An 18,349-nucleotide genomic window follows, 5' to 3' on the forward strand; every position below is an offset into this window, starting at 1 on the left:
AGCCTGAATCCTGCCTCCACCTACCACCATCAACTAGCTTCTGGGTCAAAGAAAGGACCTCTGGGTGTCCAAGTTTCCGGTCCTGCATGGTAAAGAGAGAAATTGCACTGACAATCGTAGGCTGTTCGGTGGACTAAATTAAGATACAAGAAGTATTTCGCTCCATGGCTGGTGCATTGCGAGCACTACATTTGTTTGCTGGAACTTGTCCAGTATTTTTAGGTCATTCTAGGATTGCCCACTGCAAAGCAGCTTCCCTCTGACGTGGCGTCATACACACACTGGTGTCCTGTGGAAGCTGATCGTAGTGACAAAATGGACAAAAAAGGAAACATGCTTGCATCTTAATTTTTTTTCAAAGATTTATTTATCTGATGGGTGGGGAGGGAAGAAGGGGAGAGGGAGAGAGAGTTCCACATAGACTCTGCATGGAATGCAGAGCCTGTCCCTGGGCTCGATCTCCAGACCCTGAGATCATGACCTGAGCTGAAACCAAGAGTCAGACATTTAACCGACTGAGCCACCCACTGACCCTGTGTTTGCATATTTAGACAGGTCTTCTGACTATGGTGATTTACTCCAAAGAGATTAAGATGGGACCAGAAAGGTAGAATTTTCAGATTTTTTAGGAAATTAAAGGAGCTATAATATCTTGTATCTACTTGCATTTGAGAACTCTGCCTCAGCATTCAAATGTGCATTGACCCAAGTCTTGTCCAGTGATGGTCACATATGGGCTCTTGATATCTTACTTGTTTGTGCTCAATTATATTCTGACTTTTTTTGGATATTTTGATACATGAGCATGTATTTGATTTGTCTCTTTGATAAATGTATATGTTCCTTAATAACAGAAGGAACTGAATCCTCTACTTCTTTTGGAGGACATGATTTTACTTCCTAAGTGGAATATGTATGAATGTGTATTAGCATCGTAAAATGGTGCTGAGGATCATGAGCCCACATTTTGGCCTACCCTTGAGGAAAGAAGAGGATGATTGCTAGCTGGTTTTCTATTTTCTGTTAGACCAGAAGATGCTTCTTCATGTGTGAGCATGCCTAAGTTGAAATTGCCCATGACTGTCAGTTTGTCAGATATGGATAATGCTGTGCAGAGTAGGTCCAGGTCCCAGTCAGACCCTCTGTCTGTATTAGTACTCCTCACTGTGAGTAGACAGGCCCTGCTGGCGGTGACATAGTGCTTCACTGAGGGGAGATGTGTGAGGTCATTTGAGGGTCAGTAGTGTTCTTTTTTCAGCATGTGGGAGCTAAATGATGGATGGTGGGTTGACGCCTGACATGGGGTTGAATCCACATCTAGTCAGGCCATTGTCAGGATTCACTCTTCTCATCAGACAGTCAACTGAGCGAGAGATGGGGATGCTTCTCCTCTGTTGACCAGGTGGTTGGGCTAGGCCTGAAAGTTATAATAGTGAACAAGAGACAGGCCCTGCTTTTTTTTTTTTTTTAATTAACATATAATGTATTATTAGTCCCAGGGGTACAGGTCTGTGAATCACCAGGCTTACACACTTCATAGCACTCACCATAGTACACACCCTCCCCAATGTCCATAACCCAACCACCCCATCCCTACCCCCTACCCAGCAACCCTCAGTTTGTTTCCTGAGATTAAGAGTCTCTTATGGTTTGTCTCCCTCCCCAGTCCCATCTTGTTTCATTTTTTTCCCTCCCTACCCCCACCGACCCCTGACCCTGCATCTCAAATTCCTCATATCAGAGAGATCATATGATAATTGTCTTTCTCTGATTGACTTATTTCACTTAGCATAACACTGTCCAGTTCCATCCATGTTGTTGCAAATGGCAAGATTTCATGGGGGTTTTTTGATGGCTGCATAGTATTCCATTATATATATAATATATATAGTGTGTATATATATACATTATATATGGTGTGTGTGTATATATATACATATATACACTATATGTGTATATATGTATATATACATACATATATACAGTATATATGTATATATACACATATACATATACATATATAGTATATACTATATATACACACACACACTATATATGGTATATATATATAGTGTGAATGAGAAGGCAGGCAGCTAGCTGTATATATATATATACACATATATATACACATACATATATACATACATATATGTATACATACATATATTTATGTGTATATACATACATATACATGCATATACATATACATACATATATGTATGCGTATATATATGTGTGTGTATATATATGTATGTGTGTATATATATGTGTGTATATATATATGCCATATATATATACACACCACATCTTCTTTATCCATTCATCTGTTGATGGACATCTAGGTTCTTTCCATAGTTTGGCTATTGTGGCCATTGCTGCTATAAACATTTGGGTACACGTCACAGACCCTGCTCTTAGATAGCTATCTAGTGAGATAATAAAATGACAACTTACATTATCTGTCTACAGTATGTTGGGCACTGTGCTAAGCACATTATGTAAATTAACTCGTTTAGTGTCCCCGTGATGTTCACCATCATTGACGGCAAAAGACTCTTCTGTAAATTATTTCCCTTCTGTTTGTCTTTTAACTCCTATTATAATAACTAGTAAGACATGGTAACATGGGGTTACTTCTTCCGAGTTGGCAGTGTTAAGAACACATTCATTTCCCAAAGAATTCGAGGCAGTTCACAAAGAGTACAATAAATAATTCAGCAAATCTGAATGAAAGGAGAAAATGTCATAAGGCTAGTACAGAGATATGGCCCATATGCTTTTACTTTCTAGTTGTCGAGAGAGACAGACACATGAAATAGACATTTGCGAGCTGAAGGGGCACATCAGATAAAAACAAACCAAGATTTCAGGGAACTAAAATCCAAGAAAAATTATATCCCCTGTCATAATACTTGGGACATAGCACATACTATACACAAATTCCTGAACCACATTTCCACTACAGCAAGTGTCACGGGACAGGAAATCATCACATCCCTTAGAGGTGATCAGTGGCCTAACACCAAAGCCGAATTTATTAAAAGTGAAATGATCCAGGGTGATTGGGTGGCTCAGTGAGTTAAGCATCCACCTCTTGATTTTGGCTCAGGTTGTGATCTCAGGGTTGTAGGTGGAGCCTGGCAGTGGGCTCCACACTTACCACAGAGTCAACTTGAGACCCCCTCTCCTTCTGCCCCTCCCCCGCTTGTGTGCACATGCGTGCTCCCTCTCTCAAATAGATAAATCTTTAACCAAAGTTCTATTTCAGAACTACTCAAAGGATTGAAAAGACTGAGTCCTCTGAGCAATGTTCTGTGACTGTGACTCTCACAGTTGGACTTTTGCTTATCCAGGCTTACAAAACTGGGAAGTTGTAAAACTATGATTTGGACACAGGTCAGGCTAGGTCTGTGTTCCTAATGCCAAACTTTGATCGCCCACCCACTCCCCCTGAAGGCTCCCTGGACATGTCAGCCTTGACAGCAATATAATAAGCCATGTGTTCTCTTCCTTTCCATGACAACAAAATGTAACCATAGCTTGAAATGTCTAGAGTTAACACCCTAAGGCTCCTTGAATGGGTTTAAGGATATTACTTGCAGCTCCTTTTGAGATTTCCCTGAAGAATTCTAGTTTATCAAATCACCCTTCCTCAGCTGATTAATCTTTCACTTAGAGGAAAAATGAATGAACAAAATAGGTGTTCGTGTAAAGAGCCACATGTGGGTGTGGCCAAGTAAGTATCCATCCTCAGTCACCCCAGTGACAGGGTGGCAAGGATGCCTTGGCCCTTGGCTCAGATTCTGTACAGGAGACAGGGGCAGAGTCCTGGGTAGCTTGGGAGAGCGGAGGAAGGAAAGCAGAGGCTGGGAAGACAGGCCTTGTTCTGAGTGTGAATGGACCACGAGACCCTGGAGGGCAGGAAGCAGCACAGGCCAAGACGCTCACGGAAAAGCTCTTATCGAAACAGAGGTGGCCAGGGCGCTGGATCACCTCCACCATTGTCCAGGGAGCTGACCCAGAGCCTTCAATCCCCGAAAAGCCTTCTCCACTCCCCCCTCTCCATTCAGGCAAGAAGTAGTTTTCATTATGGGCTCCAAGGCGTCACAAGGTCTCTCCGTGCGCAAGAGAGTCACTCATCCAGGATCCCCTCATTGTGACCCTGTGACCAACCCGAAGGCCCAGGCCCTTTTCCTGAGGCAGAAGGAGCAGGAACCATTCTGTCTAAACACCTCTTCCAACTCCACACCTTTTTCTGCCAGCGTCCCCTCCCCTATATTGTTTTATTTGTTTTGAGAGAACGGGAGAGGAGGGGAACAGAGAGTGTTTGCAGATTCTATTAATCTGATGGCTCAGGCCCACTGTCACTAATGTTTTGACACAACACCCACGGTAGCAGGGGAAAGTTTCCATCAGGCCCTGCTACACGATCGTGCGCCATCATGGGGAACCAGCCCCGGCCGCCGTGCCCTCTGGCAGGCTGCCAGGTGGCCCTTTTTTTTTTTTTTCCTTTCTAGTTTTTTAAAAGACATTTTATAGCCTTGATTTGCTTTTTATTATGGCTCTCCCTCTTTGTTTCCTAACTTGAAATGATTCAATATTCTGTACAAACAGATTCTAATCAGAGTTAGCACGTGCAGTCAAATCCCATTAAACAGATAAGCAGAGTCCACACCAGAAGTTCTCAGATTTCATCATCCAAAATAGAAAAAAAGGAGGGGGAGGTTAGTCTCTGTCTAGAAATCTAGAGATTTCTAGAGCCTCTTTTCCAGGTAAATGTGCTTTCATTGTAAATCGATATAGACCTTCATTCCCAGGCATGGCTCAGTCTCAAGTAGGCAGCCATTGGGTATTGGGTGCTTGGCTCACCTAGTGCACCCCCACCCACCCCCACCCCAGAGGTCCTCTTTAAAGTCTGCTGCCTGCTACCAGTGTATTGGGGTTCATAATAAAACAGGCGAGCTTCATCCCAGAACACGTCCAGGGGTCGTGCAGATGCAAGGAAGTTACAGGGAAAGACAAAGATTGTGATAAAAGTTGGATTTGTTATTTTGTTGCAAGATTTTTTAAAAATGATAAAATTCCAAGAGTTCCTATAATTTTAGCATCAGGACATCATGATGATCCAAACAAACCAGAACTTATGTCAAAAATGTAATTATAAAATATGCCCCTCCCTTTTCCCCTCCACCAAAGGACTGGGTGCCGCTTCTCCTCTTGAAAGCTTATTTTTCACTTTCTCTTGGTGTCTGACTTTGTACCAGTTTGATTCAGAGGACTCCCAGAGATTTCCTCTAACCTGTGACTCTGAGCCAGACTCACCCTGTGAAGCATGATGATAAAGGTTTGGGACAGTTCTTGGGAACAGAATTCATCCTGTGTGATGGGTTGAGTTCTGGTGTGGTAGAAAGAGTGGAGTGTATCTGGGTTCTGATCCCAGGTCTCCTGCTTTCTCTGTGAGTCTGAGCAAGGCATTTGTTTTTTCTGAGTCTTGGTTTTCTTTACTGTAAAATAATTTTTGAAATGGGCATTATAATGCCTGCTTCACTGAAGGGGGACGGTGAGAATTAGTTGGACTGTGAGAATTAAATATGTATAGCCCCTCCCCTCCCCACTCCAGCCCAGGCCTGGCACATTACTAGTAGCTCAGAAACAGCCAGTTTCCCTTCAGCCAACCAAGAGTCAGGCTTTAGCAGAACAGAAATATTGAAAGAAAGATCAGCTTAATATAATTTATTACAGGATGAAAGGCGAGCCAGAAAAAAGAAAAAAAATCTCTCTTTATCCTGAGATTCAGCCTATGGAGTAGACCATCTAGAATTTGCTAGAAATCATTTAAGAAATGAGAAGTCCTACTGGATATCTCCAGGAGATGTGGGTATCCTAACAGGCACTAAACAGATGGTCAGTTTCCAGAAAGGCTCAGTGAAGTGTTGAACTATTCTAGAATGCTGCTTCAAAGAATACACAGACACTAACCATCAATGGCTGAAGCTCACCCAGCTGGAGGCTTCCTTCTGATTCCACCAGAAGCAACCACCCATCCTCTAAAGAAAAGAAAGTGTGAGCTCTGCATTTGTGGTAGGGGGAGGGGAGAGGAAGGCAGGAGGACTGAACAAAGTCTGAAAATCAGAATTGTTCAAAGCCAGCACTAAGTAAAAGCACAGGGAACACAAAAGGTTACCTTTGGGTGCACTGTACCCTGCATTTCCTGTAAAAGGGATCCAGAGGACTTATGAAGGTGAGTGGGAACCTGGTTCGGAGACTAGGATGCCAAAGGGAGCTCTAATTTAAATGGTAAGTGTGCAACCTGCACTTTGAGTGCTTAATACATTTTGGTGTGTGAGGAGAGTTGCTTGCCATATTTTGGGAGGAAGTTTTATTCCAGAAAGGGCTAAAAAAAAAAAAAATTTTTTTTTCCTACATGCAAAGAAGCACTGAAGTGTAATAATCTCTCATATGTGATCATAGTACATGGATATTATGTTGCATGTGGGGTAAGGGTTAATGCACAGATTCTGGAATGAGCCAGAACTGGTGACAAATTCTGCCTCTGCCATTTACTAGCTGTTTAACCTTGGGTAATTTACTTAACCTCCCTAATCTTTAATTTCCCTGTCCCTTAAAGGGGGGGGGGGTTTGGCGATAGTACCTACTTTTTAGGTGGTTATGTGGATTAGTGAGATAGAGAATATGAATCACTTATCCTGGTGCTTGGCGTGTAGAAAATACCATTACAGGAGAGTATAATATTGCATGGTGTAGATTACAATTATTCTAGCCCATGGCTGGTTAGCGTGTGTGTGAGGACCCCAGTCAAGATGGTAGCTTTGACCTCAGTGTTGGCTCTGCCTCTGTCTGTGGCCCCAGGCTGCCATTATCTGTCTTTCGTCACAGAGGAGCCAAATATTTATGATTGTGAAGGGAATAAGGCAAATCCATCACGAGTACAGGAAAAATCAACCCAAAGCGTCGTCCGTCTATGGAGGGTGGCGTTTTCCCATTATGTGTGGAAAGCAGCAGCCTGGCTGCTTAGACCAGAGTCCCACAGACAGCTTCTACCTGGGGTTTGACCGACACGTCACATGTAGGGTCTCAGTGTTGGATTTACAATTGGCTGTTTTGTTTTAACGTGTTTATTATCAATTCTAGTCCAAAACTAATTTGTTTCAACTCCAGGGCAATTGACGAGATGACACGGAGTACACCCTAACCCCGGAAATTTTTTGCGTCTCAATGGTTATAAATACCTCCTTGCTATTGTATTTGTCGCGCTGTATGCAAATGGAGGTAGGAATCCGAAAGCTCATTAGGCAAGGGACAGAGGCTTGGAGCATGGAGAGGACCGAGTGGAGCTAAAGCTGATAACGGTGGCCTTGTCCAGAATAGTGCCTGGGAGCTTTCTTATCTCCCTTTGGCAGGAGGTGCTGTGGGCTTCCTGTGCGAAATCAGGAGTGAACGCTGCTTTCCTCTTGTTGTTCGGCTTCCTCCCCCCTCAAGACGGTTCCCAGCACAGTGATTATCTTTGCATCTTCAAACATGGCACAATCTACTTCCTTAAGAGCTTGATGTATTCTTAAGGCTTAGGCAAATTCCCCTCCCCCTAAATCTCTTTTCAAGTGCTGTTATATAGTCAGGCTCCTAAATGACATTCTATTTTTATGGTTCCAATTACAAAGAGGGAAAAGGGAAAAAAAAAAAACAACAAAAAACAGTCCCCAAATTAGAAAATGGCCACAGACTCTGTCCTTTGCACTGGGAGGACATTGCCATGAGTCTAGCCTATAGCTTTCATACTAGGGTTTTTGCCACCAGTGGCCGCCCCTCGGGGCAGGGGTGGGGATCAGAGGCTGACAGCCCCTCGTGAACTTGGGCAGCGGACTGCACTTCCCTCGGAAAATGCCTAGACTCATTGTACTCCAACATATTTCTTTGCCTTTCCTGCAGACCAAGCGTATGCAATTAAGGTCTTTGAGGCATCCGTTTATCTTTTTCACTTCTTTGAGGGGGAAAGGAACACAATTAAAAGCGTCTTTTCCAGATACGAGAGAACTTCAGCTGTTTGACGGCATAAAGCCAAGTACACACGCACGTGTCCCATACAGGTGTGCACGTGTGTAATAAACTCCCTCTACATGTAAGGCATATGTGAGCTGATATACTCATACGTGTCCTGAGCGTGTGTGAAGGACGGGAGGTCACACGGAGGTTCAAGGTATGGATGGAACAGTCCAGAGAACAGACAACAAAAAACAGCAGAATGACTTAGGATTTCAATAGCATGACAATGTTTCAAGTGAAGGAGACAGAATATAATTTCTCTTGGGTTCATTTTCCTCTACTAATCAATAACAGTTTAGACATTCACTTATTTTACCTGATGACTGGAAAGAATATCTAGTAGAAATTGCATAAATTCCTTAAAGAATGGCCAGTCCTTATTATTCTTTCTTAGTTTAAATTTTATAATCTAACTGTAAAAGGGAGACATTTTGCCAGCATTTGGGGAAATCTGATATATGGAGCAGGTACAATGAGGTGTCATGATGGCATTGTTGTTACCTTGGAAAATGTGCATTCTTTTAGAGATATGCGCTGAAGTATGTAAGGGTGACATGACATCTGAGATTTGCTTTTAAAATATGTCACAAATGAGAAAGATGGAAAGAAATAAGGATAGACCAAACCGCTGTAGCAAAATCTGGATAACTGTTAAGTCTGGGTGATGGGTGTATGGACCTTTATTATGCTAGGGCTGTACTTACAGAGATGTTTGAAACTAAAGAGCAAAGAAAACCAATGAAAGCTCTTGCTAGAAACAGCGTATCGGTCCCCGTGCCTGTGTGTATATTAATAGGTGTTCATAGAGTGCCGATGACATGCTCGGCCCTTGCTGTGGTGTGAGGACAGAGTGTGTAGTAGATGTGGCCCTGCCCCTGGAGCTGCTGGCCCACTGGGGCCACTCAGAATGTGGGGAATGTTCTGGACCGGACATGATAGATCAGGGCAGGAGACCACCCAGCAAGACTGGAGTTCCTTCTCAACTCAAGGACCAGAGAGGGATAATCACAGAACATCTTCCAGGTCATCACAATCCCATCTATCTTACCTTCTTTCTTGACTTACTTTATTCTCTTGCTGTCATCTTATGTAAATCAAGATGGCCATTGGCTGCCTAGGATCAACCGCTTGCTCTCTCTGGAAATTGGGCTGTGAAATTCCTCTTGGTTTGAAAATCTCCATAACCTGACCATGACAAATACACATGAGAGCCCAGAAGTCTCTCTTCTCACCACAAATTCTCAGAGGGAATGGACTATGAATGGCCCTGAGTGTCAGACAATCAAGTCTGGGCTTTAAAAAGTTCAGTACAGTCGCTGGAGCTTTGGGAGCAAAAGGGATTCCACTAAAAACCAGAACATTCAGAGTTTGGTCTGGGAGCAACTTTGTAGGTGTTGAGATTAATAACTATTTCCACCAAAATTTGAGTAATAAACCATATGGAAACAGAAGCTTGCTGATAAGAATGGGTGTTTGAGAGAACATGCCAACTCCTCTCTTTAAAATGGTACTCTACCAGCTAGTTTTATATAATAAGAGATCTAGTGGACTTTTAGAAACAGAAAAGATCATTTTATAATTAAACACTTAAGGTCTGAGCAGTTAAAGGGCTTCTCATGATACCCCAAAACTTGGAAAGAAACAGAATGTAGTAACTGCTTCATGCTGTGTGTTTCCATATACACTTGATTAGCCCTGGAAAAAATTAGCTGTATAATGGAATATTCTGATTAAATCCAACTTTTTATAGATGTGAAATGCGATTATTTCCTCAAGATTTCCATTCATTAAGATAACTTATCCCCCACCCCGTGTTTGCATGTTTCCTCCACTAGGAACTAATTAAAATCTAGATATTAAATTTCCTAATTTTTACATTTTTACTTAGTATTTAACCTTTAGAACAGGAAGGATGTATGGAGATACACTGGTGTGGGCTGCTTTCAGAGCAAGCAAAATATATTTTCTATTTCTAAGTTGTGGAGATGACTGTGCAGGGAAAAATCTAAGGAAAAGAAGAAAGCGTGTCTTGTTATCTCTGTTATCTCAGGACTTACCAGTGATTTTTATTTCACCTGTCACTGTGGACCATGCTACAAAGCAACATAATGATAATTTTTTTTTTTTTTTAATAAAAGGTATGACTTTTGCTCCAATAATGAAGAGTCCCTAATCCTGGATCCTGACAGCAACCTAGGAAACAGGATTGAGAGCATCACTCAGCGGACGGCAGTAATAGAAGGAAAGAATAAGGTATTGTCTGCAAAAATAAGGGCTGGCATATTTATGTTATTTTTCAAGATTTTATTTATTTATTTGTGAGCAAGAGCATGAATACAGGGAGGGGCAAAGGGAGAGGGAGGGAGAGAGAGAAGCAGACTCGATCCCAGGACCCCAAGATCATAACCTGAGCCAAAGTCAGACGCTTAGCTGACGGAGCCACCCAGGTACCCCTGGGATATTTATTTTAAAAACACACACTTGGCTTCCGGTTCTGGGTTCACTAGAACCAGAAGTAATTGAAACGCTCAAACAAACATTCCGAGAGAAGACGAGATCTGAGAGGTGTCTTCGTGGAGCGCTGCCCTGAACTCTGTTCTCCAGTGGCTCACCAGTTCCCAAGGCCTGAGTACTAGGTCCTAATGCAAGAGGTGAAGCGGGCTCTCACATATCAGTGGCTTTCAGTCCTGCTGACTATCAGGCTACTCCACCAACTATTATTACATTTGAATCTCTGGAGTAGAGCTTGGGGTTCATGGAAGTTCCCTGGGAGGGAACTTTCTGCCCAAGCCCAGGACTGAGAATCTCTGACATACAGAAAGTAGGGTGTCGATAAGCAAAAGCTAGTGTAAGACTTAGGGCTAAACTGGAATATTTTCCGTCTCACAAAATAGCTTGTTTTCCCTCTGTCTTTGCAAGGGCAAAGCCTAACTCAGGGTAGGCAAACCCCTACAGTGTATCAGGTTTCTCTGACCTAAGGAATACAAATCAAAAACACAGTGAGATCTCGCCTGACACCTGCTGGAATGGCCACTGTCAAAAAGACAAGAAGTCATAAGTACAGGCCAGGGTGTGGAGGGAAACTCGGTGCACTGTTGGTGGGTTGTAAATTTATACAGCTGTTAGGAAAAACATGGAGTTTTTGGAGGTTCCTCAAAAAACTAAAAGTAGAACTACCCTAGAACCCAGCAATTCTCCTTCTGGGTATATATCCAAAGAAAACAAAAATACTAACTCAAAATTATCTGTACCCTCATGTTCATAGCAGTGCTATTTATAATAGCCAAGATATGGAAGCAACTTAAGTGCCCATCGAATGAATGAATGAATGGAGAAAGTATGGTATATATACACAACGTAATATGACTCGGTCACAAGAAAGAATGAAATCTTGCCATTTGTGACATGGTTGGACTTTGAGGGCATTATGTTACGTGAAAGAAAGACAAATACCATATGATCTCACTTATATGTGATATCTAAAAGAAACAAAACCCCAAGCTTATAGGTTACAGAGCACAGATTTGTGGTTGCCAGAGGCAGGGGGTATATAAGGGTTGTGAAAAATAAGTGAAGGGGGTCGAAAAGTACAGTTTCAGTTATAAAATAACTAAGTCCTGGGGATTATTGTACAACATGGTGAATATAGTTAATAATACTGAATTGCCTATATGAAAGTTTGCTAGGAAAAGATCTTAATAGTTCTCATCATAGGAAAAAAATTTGCTTTACTATGTGTGATGACAGATGTTAAGCGGACTTATTGTGGTGATCGTATTGCAATATATACAAATATTGAATCATTTATGCTGTCTGTACATTTGAAACTAACACAATGTTATATGTCAATTACACCTCAATTCAAAAAGAAGAGACTTCTAATCAGAGGGAAAAAAAGGTTCCCTGACCTAATGGGGTCAAGCAGACCTCTTTGCTATTACTCCTTTCAGTGTTAAATAATTTTTATTGAGATACGATTGACATACAAAGAGCTGTACAAATTTAATGTGTACAGTTTAATAATGACTTTGCAGATAAATATACACTCATGAAACCATTGACACAGTCAATACTACAGACGTATCTATCACCTCCAAAAATGTCCTCCCACTGAATGTAGGAATGTGTGAATGAGTCCATGATAACGCATAGCAAAGGTATACAACACAGCATTCTTCACTACTAGTACTATGCTGAACAGTGGATCTCTAGGACTTACTCATCTAGCATCACTGAAACTTTGTACCCTTTGACCAATTTTGGAAGATTCAACTTAGCTTCTAAAAAAAAGGTACCGAGAACTGCGAAGCTCTGAGATTGAACCCTGCTTTCAGGCTAACAGGTAGCCCTATCCCAGTTTTATGCTTGGTGGTTGAAGACCTGCTACTTACTGGTCAGATACAAGGACTTTATCACTCATAGCAAATCTCTCAGGTTTCATGTTAGCCCTGGGCCCCTTGCCTCTGAGTGCCTGGGTAGAAACTGCAGGCAGTGGATTTGCACAGCAGCTGAGGGACCCTGAACTTTGGGAACCCACATTTTTTACCATGGGCGGCCTTTGTTGCCGCTCTTGCCTGCCATTTGTTCTCTGTTTCCCTGACCTCCACTGAGCCTTATTAGCTAATAGCTGATGCCTTGTGAACTGGACATACCTCGTGGACCTCAGACTTCTCTTTGGTTGAATTTGGGAAAAATACACTTTAAAATCTCCTATTATCAGGCACAGGGGTAGTGCTGCTTTAAAAAGTAAAAACCTATCAACCCCTTGCCAAAATGTCTATTTATATGTGCATATGTTGACTCCAAGTGGCTCGTTAGTATGGGTGCTATCTGCTGGAGTGTGGTTATGCTCGTATTATCTGTGTATTCAGCTGTATTCTTTGCATTTGGAGGCAACAAAGTAGATGGCATCATTCCCCCCATCCCCCATGAAGGATTGAACAATGATGACAGAAAACATCTGAATTCCTCATTCTGTAAAACTTTTTGACATATGCTCGTATCAACATCATTCTGGCCAGCCAGAGTGGCTATCTACTTTTTAAAGATAAGAAAATCAGGGGTGATGAGAGGAATTCAAAGCCACACAGCCTAAATGTGGCGGACGAAAAACTCAAAGCAAAGTCTTCCTAGTCCCAAAGCCACGGCTCTACCAACTAGGAGCAGAGATTAAAGTGGTAACGATTTGCCTGAAAATATAAACAATCACTTGTCAAGGATTTACGAAAAGTTTTTCTGACTACCGCAGGGGTTTTCAACTCTTGTTCTCTCTAATACAAATGAACAGTAGTTTGAAACGTCACATGATGGGTAACCATTGGCAAGAGCAGTTCAATGAAATCCTTAGGAAAGAGGAAATTCTATGAACTTGAGAGTTTAATTTGAGTGACAGTACATTTTTTTCTAAGAAAGGAAATGCCTCGCAGTAGAAGGCAAGTTAGTTGTCACAGAACACTAGAAAACTTCAAGATGCCACTAAATGTCTCAGTTTGTTTTACGTTCTCCTGACCACATCAGGGAGATGTACTGTTAATTGCTGGTTATTAAAAAAGAATTTATGAACTTGATTCCAATGGTAAGTTTTGATTCTATTCTGGCTTCCTAGCCCCAGAAATGACAATGGAAAAGAAAGTGGAAAATGAAAAAGCCAGGCGGGGTTTCAGATTAGCCTGAAACAGAAAGTAGCAACCTGACTCCGTACAGAATTACCTGGAGAGCACAGAGGGAGTGAAGTCACAAAACCCGAGTGAGATAAGGAACTTCCTTGATTTTTTTTCTACACGGCTTGAAATGAGTTTATTGTCTTGTAATTCTGTAGTTATGCAGAGGTTTTAAATAGAGACCTCTAGACGCAGCGGGCACATATGTCGGCCTGCAGCCAGGTGCCCTGGGGTCCAGCTCTGCCATTTGTAACCACCTGCAGATGAGTCCCTCTCTCTGAACGTGTCCCTCCTCCAAATGATGGCGCTCATAATCCTTGTGCTCCCTCATTTGCCCATTCTCGTAAGCATGATTGTCATCTATGCCCTAATGCAGTTCCCAAGCTGATTGTGATCAAATGCAATGAAGACTGTTTGTTCAATAACTATCTGCATTGAAAAGCTTTTAATACTGTTTCTCAACAAAGTTGATCTCTGTGTATATCATGTAAAAGGGACACAGCCTCTTGGAAGCTGTAACTGTAGTAGATTCTCCTTATTCATTTCAAGGCCTAACTTTAGAAGCATTTACCACTTCTACAATTTGGGCATCTATTAATTTATCTGTGTACATAGGGAAAAATCTACGATGATGACAGATGGGGGTTTGGCTATTTCAGAATTATTTACAGTGGTCATGCCTTTACAATTATTATTTTTTTAAAGATTTTATTTATTTATTTGACAGAGAGAGAGATATCACAAGTAGGCAGAGAGGGGAAGCAGGCTCCCCGCTGAGCAGAGAGCCCGATGCGGGGCTCGATCCCAGGACCCTGAGATCATGACCTGAGCAGAAGGCAGAGGCTTAACCCACTGAGCCACCCAGGCACCCCATGCTTTTACAATTAAAACTGCTTTTCTTTTCTGTCCATCTTTAGGAAGTATATTAAAGTCCCAGCTTAGACTCTAATGACTGTTTTAGCTACAGTCACATAGTTAGTCTGCACAGTGACACCCCCCCACAGATCAGGGGAATAGAGATCCCACTGGAGCCCCCGTTAGATTCTAGGAATTTCCTTTTTCTTTTCTTTTCTTTTTTTTTTTTTTTGGTTTTGTTGTTTTTGGTTTAACTCATAGAAGGGAGCAGAGGACAATAAAATTTAGTTTCCTCATTGGCAAGTTTTGGCCTTGATTTGTGAAAAATGAGTCATCAATTGGAGTTGCTAATAGCAAATGTGGAGTTTTAGTATTCTTTAATGGCGTTGCCAGACTATTGGGTTTGTAGCTATGGAGTAGGAAGTAGAAGGAACCCTGGGTTAGAAAAAACACTCAGGAAATACATATTACAGCATTCATTCTGTGAGGCGGGAGAATTGTGACAATTTTAATGCTTTAGCAGCGTTTCCATTGAAATCATTCGGATGTTCCCTTGAGGAGTGTTACCATACGAGACCAATCCATGACAGAGGCCTTAAATCTAATGACAGAATTACAGCTTGTGTCTCATTTCCCACACTCCTCAATTTTTTCAAATTCTCATGTTCTATTTTCCCATCACTTGGCTCAAAAATGTGCCACCCGAGGTTAATTTTAGTTTCTTCCATGACCTTTATAGATCTACTTTTATGTCTCCCTGACACACTTGAAAGGAAACGATATTAGAAACATCCCGAGATTAAAATCACGGGTCCATATTTAGACCTTTTAAAACTCGTTCTGGAAATTAGGCTGAATTACACATCATCCCCTCCATTCTCATCCACGAGGTTGAAACCACATTGTGGTAGGAAGTTACTAATGCTTAGGGAAAGGGAAGGAAGGAAGGGGTATGAATAACTTCCCAACTTACAGTACCTGACGACAGATTTCATCAGCGTCCCTGGATCATACAAAAGAACCCAGAGAATGACTTTCAGGGTCTATTTCTAATATCTAAATCTCTGGGGTCCTGGCAGGGCAAGTCAAGGCACCCCCGAAGTGTAGGTTCAGAGCTAAAAAACAACTATGGCAAAAGAGAACTTCTTCTAGAACGAAGACAAGCAGCCATCCTGGAGAATTTCTTTTGGTACACCTTCTAAATGATTATAATTTCAAACACATGTAACGACTCAAATTCTTGGCACTTCCTCTTTTAAAGTATGAAGTTAATATTTGGTGTTCCAACTGTTAGGCTGTTTTCATTTTCTCACCCTTTGAAACGACAGTATTTGGTTACGAGCTCTGGGGAATGGATTTGTCCCTTTTACTCGGAAGACTTTGGTGTTCAGCCTTGCTGTCCTACAAGAAGTTTTCTCCTGTCCCGAAAAACCACACTCACCTACAACTCACACTTGAGCTCCTTTTTCTGACCCTATAGTGTTTATACTTCAACTATCGAATAGATATCTTTTGTTTTTCATGAAAATATGTTTTAGTTTCTAAGTTTAAAACATATGCTCTGGAAAAAGAAGTGCTCTAGAAATGTTTAGCAAAATTGGTCATAGGATATTAATTTCCTCTTTTAAATTTCCTTCTTTAATTATGACTTTTTCATTCATCCATCATATTCTCAAAACTTATAACAATGTATCAGTTGAAAAATAGCTTACAGCTTATGTGAAGTAAATAAGAAAGAAACTAGTATTTCTGTACATACTAGCATTTTAGCTTATGTGACCCGTCTCGGCCAATTTCAGGATGATTCTTAAGAAAGAACTCAATGAGAAGAGTCGATGGGACTCTACCCATAGATGTGTGCCATCCAATCTGAGGAGTTTTAAAGCAAGAAGCAGTCTCATGTAGAGATCAAGGGTAATATACCTACCTCACAGGCTATAGGAAGGAAGTAAAGTCTCAGCTTAGACTATAATGATGCTTTTACCTACAGTCACATAGTTAACCTGCCCAGCAACAGGTTAGATAACGCCTCACGCCGTCTGGTGCATAGCATAGCAAGAGCTACCTAAAGGCACCCAGAAACAAAGAAATAATGTAAACTCCGATCAATGTCATTTTCTCGTTCAATTTTAGTAGAAACTTGGGAGAGGTGAGTTCTGGAGAAGGCTTGCCTCTGGGTAAGCTCTTGATTTGGGAAGGGGTCATTCAAGCAAAATAAGAGAGATTCAGATGCATTCATCTCTCCATGGCTCACCGGTGACCTGGACCCCTTTCAGGTCTAGGTATGTCAATTTCATTCTCCGATTATACAAAAGTTCTGAACTCTCCAGCTGTTGGAATCATCCCAGATCGCCTGCAGAAGTCTTAGCTGTGGCAGTTGTCCATATCTGAATTGACTTTCCCTTACCATGAAGCCCAGTGCTGGTGCTCACTTGCTTTGAGTCCAGTGAAATCAAAGCAGTTTTAACAGAAATGCAGATGCCAGACTCTTGGGTGGCTCAGAGGGTTAAGCGTCTGCCTTCGGCGCAGGTCATGATCTCAGGGTCCCGGGATCGAGTCCCGCATCAGGCTCCCTCCGAGCCTGCTTCTCTCTCTTCCACTCTCCCTGCGTGTGCCCGCTCACTCTCACTCTCTGTCAAATAAATAAATAAAATCTTTAAAAACAAAAAAGAAAGAAATGCAGATGCAACTTTCAGACTCAGGCAGTAGTTGTCCCTCATATCAAAATCCTCCAGAGAAACAGAAATGCGTTTCTCACTTACTTACTGAGCAACAAATCAAAGAATGTAGATAAGACTCTGTTGAGACCCCTGAGGATAAACATGGGCGAGCTGACGTCATAAGAAAAGCAGTGCTTGAGCTGGGGGCCTTCATGGGTGTCCCTTGGGTCTGAGCTTGTTGCATACTGCTTCCAAGCATCTGAGCTCAAGCTTGCAGAGACCAAATAAAGAAGTCAGAGTCTGACTTGATGGTCTGAGTTGTCCCAGCGGCCACGAGCTAACACTTCCTTTCACATGGTTCCCTACAAGCTTCTCTTCTAACTACTACCACGGCTCTTAAGCGGTGGGTACAGTAATTGAAAGAAATATTCTGGCTAGCATTTCCTTGTATTTCCCACCTCTGCTAAAAATGATTAATTAACATAGGGAAAGAGAGCCTGAGGTCTTCCATGATCTCCTCTATTGATCATTTGCCTCCACGTGTGTTTCTCTGCAAAAGAGAGAATAATACGTATTTGATCTTTAAGCGGGAAAGTCTTCTCTGTCAGCTTGTTGAATAGTCCAAGGACTATTCAAGGTTAAGAATAGGGATTGTGTCACACTCACCATCTCTGTTTCCCCTACAACATCTGCTCAGTGCCTTGATACACGCTCAATAAATGTCTGCTAAGTTGAATGAAACTTGTCATGTATTGCAGACATTTCATTTCCAGTAATTTCAATAACTCAGGACAAATGAGAAGAAGCAATTAAGCAGATCCAAGAGACACAAGAGGAGACATCATGTAATGTGCATGATACCATAGTGAAAATTACAGAGAATTTGGAGAAATAAGCTTGTTGGCTGAAAAAGTGAAGATTATATTTTTCAGTGTTCTTGATCTGCAGATTAAAGATAAATCATTTACTGGCTGGGATTTGAGAACACAAGTAAAGAGCTTAATTAGCCCATTACTTAACAATTCAGAAAAATGCTGGGACCCTTTGTAGAATCCAGGTTCATCCTCCTAGGAAGCCGACTGTCACATTTCCACCTATATATTTTGTTAGCCT

The 18,349-nt window shown here is 41.7% G+C and overlaps 1 protein-coding gene across 1 annotated transcript in view; it reads left to right on the forward strand.

The window, feature by feature from the left end:
* Positions 1-18,349, forward strand: part of FLT1 (fms related receptor tyrosine kinase 1) — a 179,219-nt gene that overhangs the window by 70,312 nt on the left and 90,558 nt on the right. The window contains exon 11 of the mRNA XM_080797935.1: positions 10,200-10,314. Coding sequence (XP_080654061.1) covers positions 10,200-10,314 — 115 coding nt within the window. The remainder of the gene's footprint in view (positions 1-10,199; positions 10,315-18,349) is intronic.

The sequence above is a fragment of the Martes martes genome (assembly GCF_963455335.1).
Source record: "Martes martes genome assembly, chromosome: 3".
Lineage (NCBI taxonomy): Eukaryota > Metazoa > Chordata > Mammalia > Carnivora > Mustelidae > Martes > Martes martes.